Source organism: Delphinus delphis, chromosome 9, assembly GCF_949987515.2.
Source record: "Delphinus delphis chromosome 9, mDelDel1.2, whole genome shotgun sequence".
Lineage (NCBI taxonomy): Eukaryota > Metazoa > Chordata > Mammalia > Artiodactyla > Delphinidae > Delphinus > Delphinus delphis.
Window position 1 is genome coordinate 87,909,564 of NC_082691.1, and position 16,665 is coordinate 87,926,228.

At 40.3% G+C, this 16,665-nt stretch overlaps 1 protein-coding gene across 1 annotated transcript in view; it reads left to right on the forward strand.

The window, feature by feature from the left end:
* EXOC4 (exocyst complex component 4) overlaps positions 1-16,665 on the forward strand; it is an 814,897-nt gene that overhangs the window by 239,767 nt on the left and 558,465 nt on the right. Inside the window, exon 9 of the mRNA XM_060020916.1 lies at positions 4,608-4,696. Coding sequence (XP_059876899.1) covers positions 4,608-4,696 — 89 coding nt within the window. The remainder of the gene's footprint in view (positions 1-4,607; positions 4,697-16,665) is intronic.

Below are 16,665 nucleotides of genomic sequence, written 5' to 3' on the forward strand. Positions count from 1 at the left end.
AAGGCGTAAAGCCATTTTCATGGATTGCCTCATGTATTTATTCATTCTAACAACCTGATGGGCGTAGGTTCTATTTTTCATCCTCTATTACACGTTAAAAAAAATTTGAGGCGCATGCGCAGAAACATATAATTCAGAAAAGAAGACAGACAAGTAAATAATTGGTGATAGTTCCATGTAGTAAAATGTATGAGATGAGCACATGGTATTAGTGGAGGTTAGGAAGGGACTTTCAATCAGAATCAGCTCTTAAGCTTCTCAGGAAACTTCACACTACCCTCCTCGGAGCAAAGCCAACTCTTCTACTGAGTTAACAGTGCCTTGGGAATCAGAGGCTACCAAACACTACCTATGCGGTATTGGGTATTGTTTATTCTCGTGGTCAATGACTTTCTCTCCTCAGCACTCGTCAGAGGGGATTATTGGATCACATACATGGCACAGAAAAAGCTCATTGGAAACCCCAGTCTATTTATCAGAATTACACGTGATCTAAATGCAGTGTGGTATCCTGGAACAGAAAAAGGATGTTAGTGGAAAATTTTGTGTGGATGCGACAAAATGCACCACGATTATGTAAGACATTAACGTTAGGGAGAGATTTGGGTGAAAGGTACACAGGAACTCCCTGTACTATTTTGCATCTTTTCTATTAATGATTCCAAAATAAAATTTGTTTTTAAAAATTTTTTTTAAAAATCAAGGCACAAGAGGTTAAGGAAGTTATGCAAATTCACACGGCTAGCAAGTGGTAGAAATAGGATTTAAATCTTGGCAGACCTATGTTCTTCTAAGGAATTAATAGATATTTAAGAACCTGTATCTGTACATCTAAGCATGTAAAGTGACTACAGAAGTATCATCCCAGTGTTCTGAATTCCTTCTTTTTAAATAGTTGAAAGTCCTGTATCTTCTGTTGATGCACTTTTGAGATTTGTTTTCTGTCAAGGGTTCATAGAGTTCTTAATCATTAAGGAAAGTTTCAACAGTTCATTTATCTTGTGGTCTAGAGGAGAGGAGATTTACTGTGCCCACACTGGAATGAAATCCATTCTGTTTATTGAATTCGTTCTCTCTTTTTTTTTTCTTTAAACAGTTTTATTCAGAGGTTGGATGCAGTATCAGTTAAAAGGCTTTAGTCTGCAAGTAGCATGGAACCCCAAATGAATAGGTTAACCTATAGAAAGTTATTATCTCACACATAAGAATAAATATAGAGGATTCTTTAATTCACCGGTACAGTATCATCAAGGACTCAGCCCTTTCCATTTCTCTGCATTCAGTCCCACTCCAATAAAAATGGTGGTGCCCAGGAAACAGTGTGTGATTCATCCTGAAAATCCCTTTTTTTTAAATTAATAGGCTTTATTTTTATCCATTTTAGGTTTACAGAAAAATTAAGCTGACAGTACAGAGACTTCCCTTATGTCCCTTTACACCATAGTTTCTCCTCTTATTAACACCATAGTTTCTCCTCTTATTATTAGTGTGGCATATTAGTTACAATTGATGAACCGATGTTGATACACCATTATTAAAGTCCATTGTTTACGTTAGGGTTCACTCTTTGTATAGTTCTGTGGGTTTGGAGAAGTGCACAATGTCATATATCCACCATTATAGTATCTTACAGAATAGTTTCACTGCCCTAAACATCCGGTTTTCCACTTATTCATTCCTCCTCCTTTTCCTTACCCCCTTTAAGTGACTGATCTTTTTTACTATCTCTATGGTTTGCCGTTTCTGGAATGTCTTAAAGTTAGAGTCATACAGTACGTAGCTTTTTCAGACCGGCTTCTTTCACTTAGCAGTATGCACTTAAGGTTCATCCATGTCTTTCTGTGGCTTTTTGTGGCATCCTTTGTATCGCTAAGTAATACTAGTTTGTGGATGTACCACACTTGTTTTTCCGTTCAGCTATTGAAAGACATCTTGATTGCTTCCAGCTCCTGGCAGTTATGAATAAAGCAGCGATAAACATTCACGTGCAGGTTTTTGTGTCAGTGTCAGTATTCGACTCATTTGGGTGACTACCCAGGAGCATGATTACTAGATCATACGGTAGGACTCTGTTTAACTGTGTAAGACACTGCCATACTGTGTTCCAAAACGGCTATATCGTTACAAATCCATTTTTATTAATGATCAATCATCCATCTATTAATATCTTTTGCCAGTCACAAAGCCGCTCTGCAAGTTTTTCTCAAGAAAACTAATAGGACCTGGGTCTGAGGCCCATTCCTAAACCAGTCACTGGCAAGGGGAAGTAGACCATGGTGATAGTCTTAAACCAGTCAGAGTTCATCTCCAGTGATAGGTCTGCAGCTGGAGAGGGAGCCCCCCCTCCTGAGCACCCTGCCTAATGAGAGGGAGCAAGGACCCAGACGCCCAGATAGAATCGGGCCTGTGCCCGCGAACAAGACAGACAGTGGGAGGAAAGGTGTTTGATGGAGGCAACTAAGACTGCCTCAGATACTGCCTAAAGCCTACGGTTAGGCCTTTTCTTTCCCCTCTCCCCTCCCTTCCTCCCTCCGCCCCTTCCAGTCCTACCCACCCCTCTTCAAGCTCAACTGACCGTTCTCAGTCTACGCCTATTGCAGAAAGCAGGTTTCGGGGTGTTTAGATTTCATGCTGTCAGCCCTCACCCCTAACTTGCAACCTCAGACCACATAAACATTTTCAGACATTTAGCCAGTCCTGCAATTGCGGTGTTGGAAAACATAAGTGACTGGAAATGAATAAGTGAACTTAAGTAATCGTTACACATTTGTTACTATTACATAGTAATAAAAACTCATCACCTGCACAGAATTAGGCCACTCTTAGAAATGTGCCCATTTCTAGTCTTGGTTCCACCATTAATGAGCCATGTGAGTCAGGGCAGTTCTCTTGTCTCAGTGGCCTCGGTGCCTTTGGCTGTAAAGTGGGGAGGTGAGACTGGCTAATCCCTCATGCCTCTTTTGCTGTAAAATTATATCCATCTGTGACTTGTTGCAAATGCAAAAAGGATTCCTGAGTAGTAAAAATGCCTTAGGTCATAAAGGATTCAGATTTTGGCAAGCTGTCATCTGTTTCTGTCACATCTGTGAAGAACCTTATTACTCTCTTTAATTGTCCCTAGCCAAGGTTAATTAAGTGTGTTTAAGTTCTTTCTTATTGTATGTGGTGTGCCTCTCTGTTCTTTGCTCGAGTTTAGTTTTTCTCTTGCTGTTTCTGATCAATAGCTGTCAGTGTGCTTTTTGGAGGTCAGTGGCTTCTCGTCAGCACTCGACTGGCAGGTGACACTTTTGAAGTACTGCACACTTTGCCTTTCTTCTGGCTGTTTGTGCCCTCTTAGTTCTTGGCAGGGTGCAGAGAAAGGATCAAGTAACTCAGCTGTTTCCCTCAGACTGACATTCATCTTGGTATTCATCTTCCTTGTCAAAGAACCGATAAAGAAGGCACAATAAGAAAATGTTGGTGCTCCTTCCTTGTGGCCAGGAACCTATCCCGTTATCACTGTTGCTCTTTCACTGTGTTGCTGTTTACCCCTTAGTGGCTGTAATTCTTAGAAGGATTTCTCTTGTCAGCCTGTTATCCCGACTTTGAAAATCTCAGGTTTGAAATGGAATTTCTTAGCACATCAAAGGATTTACAGTTTGATGATACAGTCATAATTTTACCTGGTTTTTTGTTGTTGTTGTTGTTCTTCCTTGCCTGCAAGTTACTTTGAAGACTGTGATTTGTTGTTGTCATTGTTTTAGCTTTTAAAGCCATGTTCTGTATCACGAACCCATCCCCCATGTTTCTAACCTCTGAAGCAGTCCCTGGGGCGGTGTGAACAACAGTTTGTAGCTTGGTATTTTTGAAAGTATTTTATGTGGTAAAATACAACAACAACCAAAAAAACAGGTAAAATTATGACTGTATCAAACCGTAAATCCTTTGATGTGGTAAGAAATTACATTTCAAACCTGAGATTTTCTGTCAGGATAACAGGCTGACAGGAGAAATCCTTCTAAGAATTACAGGTGGCCGGTAAGAATCCTGGCAGCCGTTTAGAAAGTATATTGTTTCTGAGGACTTTTAAGGAGAGACCATAGATGCCTTGTTTCTCTGGTGTAGTTATTTAACATCATTTCTCACAGCCCATTGGGCTAGTCCTCTCACTGGGGGAGTTAGAAAGGCCAGGGGTCAGCTCTGAGGAGCCCGTATTTCTGTGGTGGCAGCTGGCAGACACTGATGTCTTTTGAGCTGCCTAGGAGCAAAATCAGAATGCCATTAGAGGATACGGCTGTTGCTGTGTATGTAGGGATCCTGGCAAGGGATCTGGAGGCAAAAGAAAGTTGCAAGATCGAGTGTATCAGTTGAAATAGAGAAGGAGCAGAAGATCCAAATACTGTCATGGAGGAGCGTTTAGGCAGGAATATCATTCACAAATCAAGGTCTATGGCAGACTGCCCTGGCCTGGAACAGCCAGAAGGTCTTGGTCGTGGAACACTAGGGGGCATCACACAGGCTGAAGTAGAATACTGTCAACAGTTCAACAGTTCAACGGAATGTACAGAGCTGGACACCGCCTGTTTGGTTACTACCTAATCGTTTGTTTACGCTGCATTTCGTTGCAGGTTTGAATCATCCTCCCATGCCATCAGTATGAGTGCCTATTTGCGAGAACAGAGAAGGGAGCTGTACAGTCGGAGTGGAGAGCTTCAAGGTGGGTAATCGACCTTCTCCAGAAAAATTAGTTTTCTGGAGGATGATCTGAAGTGTTTATAGCATGTGAATTTGAGGTCTGCATTCACAGGATTCTTTCAAGATAGCAAAGATTGAAAGACCTGGAAATCCATTTCTTCTGTCATTTCCCAGCATGAGCTGCCAAGCAGCTAAAACTATTACTGTGGCCACAGGATTTCTAGACCTGTTAATTCAGGTGGGAACTCAGTGCAAAAAGAAACAAGGGCAGTTCCTTTTTGCTTAAAGATGGCAGACATGATTCCAGTCACAGTCTAGGGGAAGGCCAGTCTTCTGTGGCTGCCACTGTTATTTTAATTATTGTTTTCAGTACCTTCTGGAATATGGCAGGGGTACTTGAGATTTGGAAAAGTACAGATGCAGCCTCTGTCGTTATTTAAAGGGAAGAAGGATGCCTTTAAACAGTACGTTCTGATCAACATAACTTTGATACACAGGATATTTGATGTTCATGTGTGGTTACTAAAATGTTGGAATCTGAAGAAGAAAATAATTAAGAAAATAAATTACAAGTGAATTTATTTAAATTAAAAAAATCACACTAATAACATTTTTTCCTGTGACCAAAAGGACGCTGATCATGGTAAATGTGATCAGTTAAGAAAGATTGGTGAAGGTCTGCTAAGTGCAAGACATCCAAGCGCTGGAAGGGATGGAAGTTGTTGAGTACATGGAAGTAAAAGACACAAACCTTGAGACCCAGTTATGAAAGTAAAGAATGAATATCAATAACAATATAAGGCAGTCAGTGGCAACAACTAAGTGGGTGGTATGGATAAAATTGCTAGAGGAGTTGAGAGGGGAGAGATTCTTTAAATTATTTTACAACTATGGGCTTTCTCCATGACGGATGGAGAAGAACACTTTCACTGTCTTTGATGCATTGCAGGCACTTGGAATATTTTGTAGTGACTAGCCTACACAATTAAATATTTAGTTTTTAAGACTCATCATAATTCTACAACAGAATATCAGGAAGCAACTAGCCAGCCTTTCTAGAGTTAAAAGACTATTGCCTAGTCATTCCTACCTTCACCTTCGTTATTAATCTATCAGTAAATACCTGTAAATTCTTCCAAAGACTCTGCTATGCTGTCTCAAAGTTATATCACAGTAATAATGCCACAACTCAGACATAAAGTTACCAGAATTAAAAGCCTAAAATACATTTGAGGATATAAGGAAAAGAAAATTGGATTACAAGCATTTTATTTAATAGTAAAGTATTGCTGTATGTTCTAGAAAACATGAAGTGTGTGTCTTGGAATCTTGAAGTGGAGAAGTACAGAGAGTAGTTAGATTTGGAACAAATGAAGGAGTGAGCCACTGTTTGGTCAGTCAGACAAGGAGGGAAGGAGGAGGGTGACCTGGGCTTCTGCAGGTAACTACCTCCCGGCAGTATAGGGTGCACTGCAAGGCTTGGAAGGAAATGATAGTTTTGGAACACACATTCTTGTAGGACTGATCATACTTGAACTGACACTTAGGGGGCGTAGAAAATTACCTAGGTTTGGAGAGCTCTTCCACATCTCCACGTTCCATCACAGTGTCCTACTTATTTTTTTATTTATGTTTTTTTGGTTTCCCAAAACCCCACAGGTTTTTTTGTTTTGTTTTGTTTTTCACACACACACACACACACACACACACACACACACACTGTATTTTATTTTTACAAGCGATAAATAGACTGCACAGTGTCCTACTTATAAATTCAGAATTGACCTAAGGAGTAGTTTAAGTTTACCTCCAAAATTTCTCTCCACCTGGCTTCTAGTATATGAAATTCCTTTAGTGAGGACACACAGAGCCTTTCTTCTTCTTTTTTAGCTTGAATCCTGATCCCTTCCTTTTTTATTAATTAAAAAATTTAATTTTTTAGAGCAGTTTTAGGTTCACAGAAGAACTGAGTGGAAAGTACAGAGAACAGCCCCGTCCCTACATACGTATACACAGCCTCCCCGACTTGCAGCAGACAGCCTGCACCGCAGTAAAGCTTTTCACTTGACACTTAGAGGTGAAAAGGTAGACCACGTAACTAATGGGACAGCAGTGCAACTTGTCATTCACTCGTATTCAAGCATCGTTACTGAACGAGAATAAATGACAGATACCAGATTCTTCTTTTTTAGTAGACAGTGAGCACGGTGAGTGAGCACTTTGTGCTTTGCTCTAGCTGTGCCCCATCCCCAACCCCACCCATGGTCCATGACCTCTTGAGAGACAGACAGTACAGCCAGTCAGTGAACAGTAGAGGGTTCTGGGCCCGTACTGCCTACGTTTAAAACCTAGCTCCCCATTGCCTAGCTTCAGGAGCTCTGTGCCTCCTTATCTCTAAATGGGTGTATCTCTAAACAGTGCCTACCCCATGAGGTTGTTGTGAACGTTAGGTGAGTAAGCTATGAAAAGTGCTGAGAAAAGTACCTGACATGTAGTTAATGTTATGCCTTCCTCCTTCTCTGCAAATGTTGTTATCTCTAGTTTTGTCACTTCAGAGTTTTCGTATACATTCAGTTTGTCTCCTCGTTGGGCTAAACCCTGCTCAGCTTTCCAACTTGTTTGTCACTGTGATGAGCCCTCCCTGCTGGTGTCTCCTCTCCCTAACATACCCCCTCTAAAACAAAAAGCACAAAGCACACACTCTTTGTCTCTCTTTCCTTCCCTCTCTCTCTGGGCTTGTGGCCCCTGCTGTGTGCTCACATCTTTACTGTTCCCTTTCTTATATCGTTCTCCACACTGGATTGTGGATTTGCACAGAGCTCTAAGCTCCATGAGGGACATACTGTTTTATTCCCTGTGCTTAGTACAGTGCCTGGTGTAGTAAATGTTCAGGAAATACTGATTGACTCACTGACAGAAGGAATGAGGATGGCAGAGGTCTAAAGTAGGATGGACAGCTTAGTAGTGAGAGGTTAGGAAGGGGGTCCCAAAGCAGATGGGGCCACTGACAGCCATTATCAGCTTCATAGGTTTGCATTAGCTTTTAAGTTTAAGCCGAAGTAGAGCCTATACGTAGATACTTTTTTGTTCTTTGCAGTTACACATGGCTTTATTAAATAGAAATGTTGCCCTTGAGCTGTCTGGCCTGGGACAACTTTGCTGTATATAATTGAAAAACATTGAAAAATCCAACTAAGTTACAGAGGACTTTCATTCTGTGAGAATGGTTAATCGAAGAATCATCATAATCTAGGAACTTTACCATCCTTCAAAAAGCTAGTTGAAATATGGAACTTTCAAGCAACAGTCTATTGTACTTACCAGTGTTGAGCAAAATAGGAGCATTTATCTCTGGTTAGAGGGGAGAAAGTAGCTAGCAAACATATCATGTTCATAATAATCATTAAAAATAATTGAGCTGAGCCGGCACATCATGTGCTTGGTGAGAGGCTGTATCAGCTGACCAGTTTTTGTGCAAGTTTGATGGAGTTTCATTCAGGAACCAAAGTTTCTCTGATGAATGCTTTTAATATTGCAGCAGGAAGAAAGGAGCTGGGGGGGAATCACATCTTTTTTCCATAAAAAACGGTCATTCTTTTTCAGTTGTTCTATTAATCTGACTGGTCTGAGGACCACAGTGAGATCTGCATTTCACATTATCCTGAAAAGGCATAGTTAAATAGTTCAGTCACATCATAAGAGACTGGCAGGAGATTTTTGTCTCTTCTCTTAGAGCCATGAAGCTGCAGGCTTCGCTTCCCAGTGGTTTGGTTCGTGAGGTCAGCTCTTCCTTCTGTGGTAGGAGAGCGGTAAAGATAGACCATCAAAGTAACATTAGAAGGCTCACATCTGACAAAAGTTAAGCTCCTGTCAACATTTCTAATTCATCATGCAATTAAAAAATGTTCTACCTAACAACACACAGGGGGGAAAAAAGAATGAAAAAAGGAGATTTCTTTGGTATCATCAACCCATCTCAGTTGGCTCTAACTGTCAGGGTACAGGTGGTTCATTACATTGTGTGCTGTAGGCAGCTGGGCTGAGGACGTTGGGGTGCTGTTCCCAAGAGTGCAGCGCAACAGCTGGAAGTCAGACTTGTTCATGTGTCTGTGTTAATCATGCATGTCCTGTTATTCTGAGCCCCTCCACTGCTTCATTGTACTGCTCACACAGTCATGTGGTAGCTTAGAAAGGTACTCATTTTAAAGAACATTTAGCTTCAATATAGTGTTTTTTTTAATTAAATTTATTTTTTTATACAGCAGGTTCTTATTAGTTATCTATTTTATACATATTAGTGTATATATGTCAATCCCAATCTCCCAGTTCATCCCACCCCCGCTTTCCCCCCTTGGTGTCCATACATTTCTTCTCTACATCTGTGTCTCAGTTTCTGCCCTGCAAACTGGATCATCTGTACCATTTTTCTAGGTTCCACATATATGCATTAATATACGATATTTGCTTTTCTCTTTCTGACTCACTTCACTCTGTATGACAGTCTCTAGATCCATCCACGTCTCTACAAATGACCCAATTTGTTCCTTTTTATGGCTGGGTAATATTCCATGGTATATATGTGCCAACATCTTCTTTATCCATTTGTCTGTCGATGGGCATTTATGTTGCTTCCATGTCCTGGCTATTGTAAAGAGTGCTTCAGTGAACATTGGGGTGCATGTGTCTTTTTGAATTGTGGTTCTTTCTGGGTATATGCCCAGCAGTGGGATTGCTGGGTTATATGGTAATTCTGTTTTTAGTTTGCTAAGGAGCCTCCATACTGTTCTCCATAGTGGCTGTATCAATTTACATTCCCACCAACAGTGCAAGAGGGTTCCCTTTTCTCCACACCCTCTCCAGCATTTGTTGTTTGTACATTTTCTGTTGATGCCCATTCTAACTGGTGTGAGATGAGACCTCATTGTAGTTTTGATTTGCATTTCTCTAATAATTAGTGATGTTGAGTAGCTTTTAATGTGCTTCTTGGCCCTCTGTATGTCTTCTATGGAGAAATGTCTATTTAGGTCTTCTGCCCATTTTTGGATTGGGTTGTTTGTCTTTTTAATATTGAGCTGCATGAGCTGTTTATATATTTTGGAGATTAATCCTTTTTCCGTTGATTCATTTGCAAATATTTTCTCCCATTCTGAGGGTTGTCTTTTCATCCTGTTTGTGGTTTCCTTTGCTTTGCAAAAGCTTTGAAGTTTCATTAGGTTCCATTTGTTTATTTTTGTTTTTATTTCCATTACTCTAGCAGAGGAAGTGGATCAACAAAGATCTTGCTGTGATTTATGTCAAAGAGTGTTCTTCCTATGTTTTCCTCGAAGAGTTTTATAGTGTCTGGTCTTACATTTAGGTCTCTAATCCATTTTGAGTTTATTTTTGTGTGTAGTGTTAGGGAGTGTTCTAATTTCATTCTTTTACATGTAGCTGTCCAGTTTTCCCAGCACCATTTATTGAAGAGACTGTCTTTTCTCCATCATATATCCTTGCCTCCTTTGTCATAGATTAGTTGACCATAGGTGCGTGGGTTTATCTCTGGGCTTTCTATCCTGTTCCATTGATCTATATTTCTGTTTTTGTTCCAGTACCATATTGTCTTGATTACTGTACCTTTGTAGTATAGTCTGAAGTCATGGAGTCTGATTCCTCCAGCTCCGTTTCTTTCCCTCAAGACTGCTGTGGCTATTCGGGGTCTTTTGTGTCTCTGTACAAATTTTAAGATTTTTGGTTCTAGTTCTGTAAAAAATGCCACTGATACTTTGATAGGGATTGCATTGAATCTGTAGATTGCTTTGGGTAGTATAGTCATTTTCACAATATTGATTCTTCCAATCCAAGAACATGGTATATCTCTCCATCTGTTGGTATCATCTTTAATTTCTTTCATCAGTGTCTTATAGTTTTCTGCATACAGGTCTTTTGTCTCCTTATGTAGATTTACTCCTAGGTATTTCATTCTTTTTGTTGCAGTGGTAAATGGGAGTGTTTCCTTAATTTCTCTTTCAGATTTTTCATCATTAGTGTATGGGAATGCAAGAGATTTCTGTGCATTAATTTTGTATCCTGCAACTTTACCAAATTCATTGATTAGCTCTACTAGTTTTCTGGTGGCATCTTTAGGATTCTCTATGTGTAGTATCATGTCATCTGCAAACAGTGACAGTTTTACTTTTTCTTTTCCTATTTGTATTCCTTTTATTTCTTTTTCTTCTCTGATTGCCGTGGCTAGGACTTCCAAAACTATGTTGAATAATAGTGACAAGAGTGGACATCCTTGTCTTGTTCCTGATCTTAGTGGAAATGCTTTCAGTTTTTCACCACTGAGAATGATGTTTGCTGTGGATTTGTCATATACGGTGTTCATTATGTTGAGGTAGGTTCCCTCTGTGCTGACTTTCTGGAGAGTTTTTATCATTAATGGGTGTTGAATTTTGTCAAAAGCTTTTTCTGCATCTATTGAGATGATCATATGGGTTTTCTTCTTCAATTTGTTAATATGGTGTATCACATTGATTGATTTGCGTATATTGAAGAATCCTTTCATCCCTGGGATAAATCCCACTTGATCATGGTGTATGATCCTGTTAATGTGCTGTTGGATTCTGTTTGCTAGTGTTTTGTTGAGGATTTTTGCATCTATATTCATCGGTGACATTGGTCTGTGAGTTTTTTGTAGTATCTTTGTCTGGTTTTGGTAACAAGGTGATGGTGCCCTCATGGAATCAGTTTGGGAGTGTTCCTTCCTTTGAAATTTTTTGGAAGAGTTCGATAAGGATGGGTGTTAGCTCGTCTCTAAATGTGTGATAGAATTCACCTGTGAAGCCATCTGGTCCTGGACTTTTGTTTGTTGGAAGATTTTTAATCACAGTGTCAATTTCATAACTTGTGTTTGGTGTGTTCATATTTTCTATTTCTTCTTGGTTCAGTCTTGGATGGTTCTACCTTTCTAAGAATTTGTCCATTTCTTCCAGGTTGTCCATTTTATTGGCATAGAGCTGCTTGTAGTAGTCTCTTAGGATGCTATGTATTTCTGTGTTGTCTGTTGTAACTTCTCCTTTTTCATTTCTAATTTTATTGATTTGAGTCCTCTCACCTTTGTCTTGATGAGTCTGGCTAATGGTTTATCAATTTTATTTATCTTCTCAAAGAACCAGCTTTTAGTTTTATTGATCTTTGCTATTATTTACTTTGTTTCTATTTCATTTATTTCTGCTCTGCTCTTTATGATTTCTTTCCTTCTAACTTTGGGTTTTGTTTGTTCTTCTTTCTCTAGTTCCTTTAGGTGTAAGGTTAGATTGTTTATTTGAGATTTTTTTTGATTCTTGAGGTAGGCTTGTATAGCTGTAAACTTCCCTCTTAGAACTGCTTTTGCTGCATCCCATAGTTTTTGGATCAGCGTGCTTTCATTGTCATTTGACTCTAGGTATTTTTGATTTCCTCTGTGATTTCTTCAGTTATCTCTTGGTTATTTAATGTATTGTTTAGCCTCCAAGTTCTTGTGTTTTTTACATTGTTTTCCCTGTAATTGATTTCTAATCTCATAGTATTGTGGTCAGAAAAGATGCTTGATATTATTTCAGTTTTCTTAAATTTAGTGAGGCTTGATGTGACCCAAGATGTTATCTTCCTGCTGTTTTTGGATGGGATGTCCTATCAATATCAGTTAAATCTGTCTGGTGTATTGTGTCATTTAAAGCTTCTGTTTCCTTATTAATTTTCTGTTTGGATGATCTGTCCATTGGTGTAAGTGAGGTGTTAAAGTCCCCCACTATTACTGTGTTACTGTCGATTTCCTCCTTTAAGCTGTTAGCAGTTTCCTTATGTATTGAGGTGCTCCTATGTTGGGTGCATATATATTTATAATTGTTATATCTTCTTTTGGATTTATCCCTTGATCATTACGTAGTGTCCTTCCTTGTCTCTTGTAACATTCTTTATTTTAAAGTCTATTTTATGTGATATGAATATTGCTACTCCAGCTTTCTTTTGATTTCCATTTGCATGGAATATCTTTTTCCATCCCCTCACTTTCAGTCTGCATGTGTCCCTAGGTCTGAAGTGTGTCTCTTGTAGACAGCATATATATGGGTCTTGTTTTTGTATGCATTCAGCAAGCCTGTGTCTTTTGGTTGGAGCATTTAATCCATTCATGTTTAAGGTAATGATCGTTATGTATGTTCCTATTACCATATTGTTAATTGTTTTGGGTTTGTCTTTGTAGGTTCTTTTCTTCTCTTGTGTTTCCCACTTAGAGAAGTTCCTTTAGCATTTGTTGTAGAGCTGGTTTGGTGGTGCTGAATTCTCTTAGCTTTTGCTTGTCTGTAAAGCTTTTGATTTCTCCATCAAATCTGAATGAGATCCTTGCTGGGTAGAGTAATCTTGGTTGTAGGTTCCTCCCTTTCGTCACTTTTAAGTATGTCATGCCACTCCCTTCTGGCTTGTAGAGTTTCTGCTGAGAAATCAGCTCTTAACCTTATGGGAGTTCCCCTGTATGCTATTTGTCATTTTACCTTGTTGCTTTTAATAATTTTTCTTTGTCTTTAATTTTTGTCAAATTAGTTACTATGTGTCTCAGTGTGTTTCTCCTTGGGTTTATCCTGCCGGGGACTCTCTGCACCTCCTGGACTTGGGTGGCTATTTCCTTTCCCATGTTAGGGAAGTTTTTGACTATAATCTCTTCAAATGTTTTCTTGGGTCCTTTCTCTCTCTCTTCTCCTTCTGGGACCCTTATAATGCGAATGTTGGTGCGTTTAATGTTGTCCCAGAGGTCTCTTAGGCCGTCTTCATTTCTTTTTATTCTTTTTTCTTTATTCTGTTCCACGGCAATGAATTCCTTCTGTCTTCCAGGTCACTTATCCGTTTCTGTCTCAGTTATTCTGCTATTGATTCCTTCTAGTGTAGTTTTCATTTCAGTTATTATATGTTAATCTCTGTGTGTTTGTTCTTTAATTCTTCTAGGTCTTTGTTCAACATTTCTTGCATCTTCTCGATCTTTGCCTCCATTCTTTTTCCGAGGTCCTGGATCATATTCACTATCAGTATTCTGAGTTCTTTTTCTGGAAGGTTGCCTATCTCCACTTCATTTAATTGTTTTTCTGGGGTTTATCTTGTTCCTTCATCTGGTACATAGTCCTCTGCCTTTTCATTTTATGTATCTTTCTGCGAATGTGGTTTTCATTCCACAGGCTGCAGGATTGTAGTTCTTCTTGCTTCTGCTGTCTGCCCTCTGGTGGATGAGGTTATCTAAGAGGCTTGTGTAAGTGTCCTGATGGGAGGGACTGGTGGTAGGTAGGGCTGACTGTTGCTCTTTTGGACAGAGCTCAGTAAAACTTTAATCTGCTTGTCTGCTGATGGATGTGGCTTGATTCCCTCCGTGTTGGTTGTTTGGCCTGAGGCGGCCCAGCACTTGAGCCCACCCGGGCTCTTTGGTGGGGCTAATGGCGAACTCTGGGAGGGCTCACGGCAAGGAGTACTTCCCAGAACTTCTGCTGCCAGTGACCTTGTCCTCATGGTGAGACAGAGCCACCCGCCCTGCCTCTGCAGGAGACCCTCCAACACTGGCAGGTAGGTCTGGTTCAGTTGCCTATGGTGTCACTGCTCCTTCCCCTAGGTCCTGATGTGCACAGTACGTTGTGTGTGCCCTCCAAGAGTGGAGTCTCTGTTTCCCCCAGTCCTGTCAAAGTCCTGCAGTCATATCCCACTAGCCTCAGAACCTGATTCTCTAGAAATTCCTCCTCCCGTTGCCGGACCCCCAGGTTGGGAAGCCTGACATGGGGCTCAGAACCTTCACTCCAGTGGGTGGACTTCTGTGGTGTGTGTTCCCCTGTTTGTGAGTTACCCACCCAGCAGTTACGGGATTTGATTTTATTGTGATTGTGCCCCTCCTACCGTCTCATTGTGGCTTCTCCTTTGTCTTTGGGTGTGGGGTATCTTTTTTGGTCATTAGTTCCAGTGTCTTCCTGTCAATGATTGTTCAGCAGTTAGTTGTGATTCTGGTGCTCTCGCAAGAGGTAGTGGCAGTCTAGTGTCTGAGTTTTAATGTGTGGGTCTTCAGGAGAATAAGGTAACTGATGAACACATTGTCTCATGAGGGTTGAAAAAAAAAGTCAAAATAGTTACTGCTGCCCATGACCAAAACAGGGTCTCTGGTTATTCCCCTTTGCCTTGGTTTTCTCATTTGAAAAATAGAGCTGTTTCCAGTTCTGACTCTTTTAGGAGGGGATATTGTGACCGTAAAATTAGATATCAAAACTCTGGAAAAATTAGAATAGCTGTAATTGATTGAAATTAAAATGGTGCTTTAAAAGAAGTTTATCATTGTGGAATGAGGAGAGCTGCATCCCTCTCTTTATCTCTCATTTTCTCTTCCCATGCACTCTTACTGTTGCTCTGGGTTGGCTCACCTCAAGGTCACCGGTGACCCCCATCTTGGCAGATTCAGTGTTTGCTTTTCTGTGTTCATCTCACTTGCTCGTTCAGCAACTGTTTTCCTTTTCTCTTTCTCATGTTCTTTCTGAGTCTTCTCAAGGGCTCCTTGGAGTGTCTCATGGTTTGGTCCTGAAAGCTTTCCTGTGTTCCCTCTGTACACTCTCCCCTGATGATCTCAGCCAAAACCAAGCTTTGCTTGGGGCCAGGTGCAGATGACTTGCAGATCTAGGTCTCCTGCCCACATCTCATTATTGTTTCCTGATCTCTTCCAGCATCCTATCTCCCCTCCCCACATCTTAGCATTCGTAACCTCAGCATGTTTTTGATTTTCCTCATAATACTTAAAAAAATATGTACATCTTGTCAACTTGTTAATATTCTACACAGAATGCAAGCCTTACTAATGCGTTCCAGTGCCCAGGATGATACTTGGCTTGAATTAGGCACTTCGAAAATATATGATGAAGGAGGCCTCTTTCCTCCATATCTCCTTATTTGCATGCACAAGCCTACTTATTTGAGAAACGCTAGTGGGAGATTTAATAAACAGACTAGGAGTTCTGTACTTTGTCTTTGCTCGGTTTTTAAAATTTATTTATTTATTTTTTTTGTGGTACGCAGGCCTCTCACTGTTGTGGCCTCTCCCGTTGTGGAGCACAGGCTCCGGACGCGCAGGCTTAGTGGCTATGGCTCACGGGCCCAGCCGCTCCGCGGCATGTGGGATCTTTCCGGACCGGGGCACGAACCCGTGTCCCCTGCATCGGCAGGCAGACTCCCAACCACTGCGCCACCAGGGAAGCCCTTTGCTCATTTTTAAAGGTGATCAAACTCTCTAATAGGTAGAGTACATTAATTGTCACCAATCCAAGTAGAAATGTATACTCAGTTTTGATTACAGTTTCTTCTGTGTCTTGGGGCTACTTAGTACTTCTGTTTGTACTCAATCATATTACCTTTAAGAGTGTCATTTTTATTACCATTAGTTAAATCAGTGGCATTTCCATGGCCCTGACATTGAAATAGTCTGTAAAGCTCCAACCACTTGAAATAGTCTGTAAAGCTACAACCACTTGAGAATTGACTTCTCTAAGAGGATTTGCTTTACATAGTAAATATGGAAGTACTGACATCAGGGAAAACTGGGCTCTTATACTGACCTGACCTGAATTTTCTGAGTTTTTCTTTCTAATGGGTTGTTGGTGACTGGGGTTGTGAATACTTAATAGTATCGTATGTAATTAATCTGCTTGGAGGTGCCTTGCCTTAAGGTGAGGCAATATTTGAAATAGATTAAGCATGAGTTGATTATCCTTTTTACAGAAGGATTTATTGCAGGAGGATTTAGTATAGGAGTCTCCTGGGTAGCAGGCTGTTCTATAATGGCGCATTTAAAGCAAGATTTCACTCATGCACACATTTTCAGGGGCGTTTTGGCTGAAGTGAGGTACAGCAGTTTTACACACATACCACTCTTTTGCTCCACAGCATTATACATAAGAAGCACTTGTAAAGCTTTATATTCGTGAAATTTGATTAGAAAATTCTTTGTAGTCTTTAAAA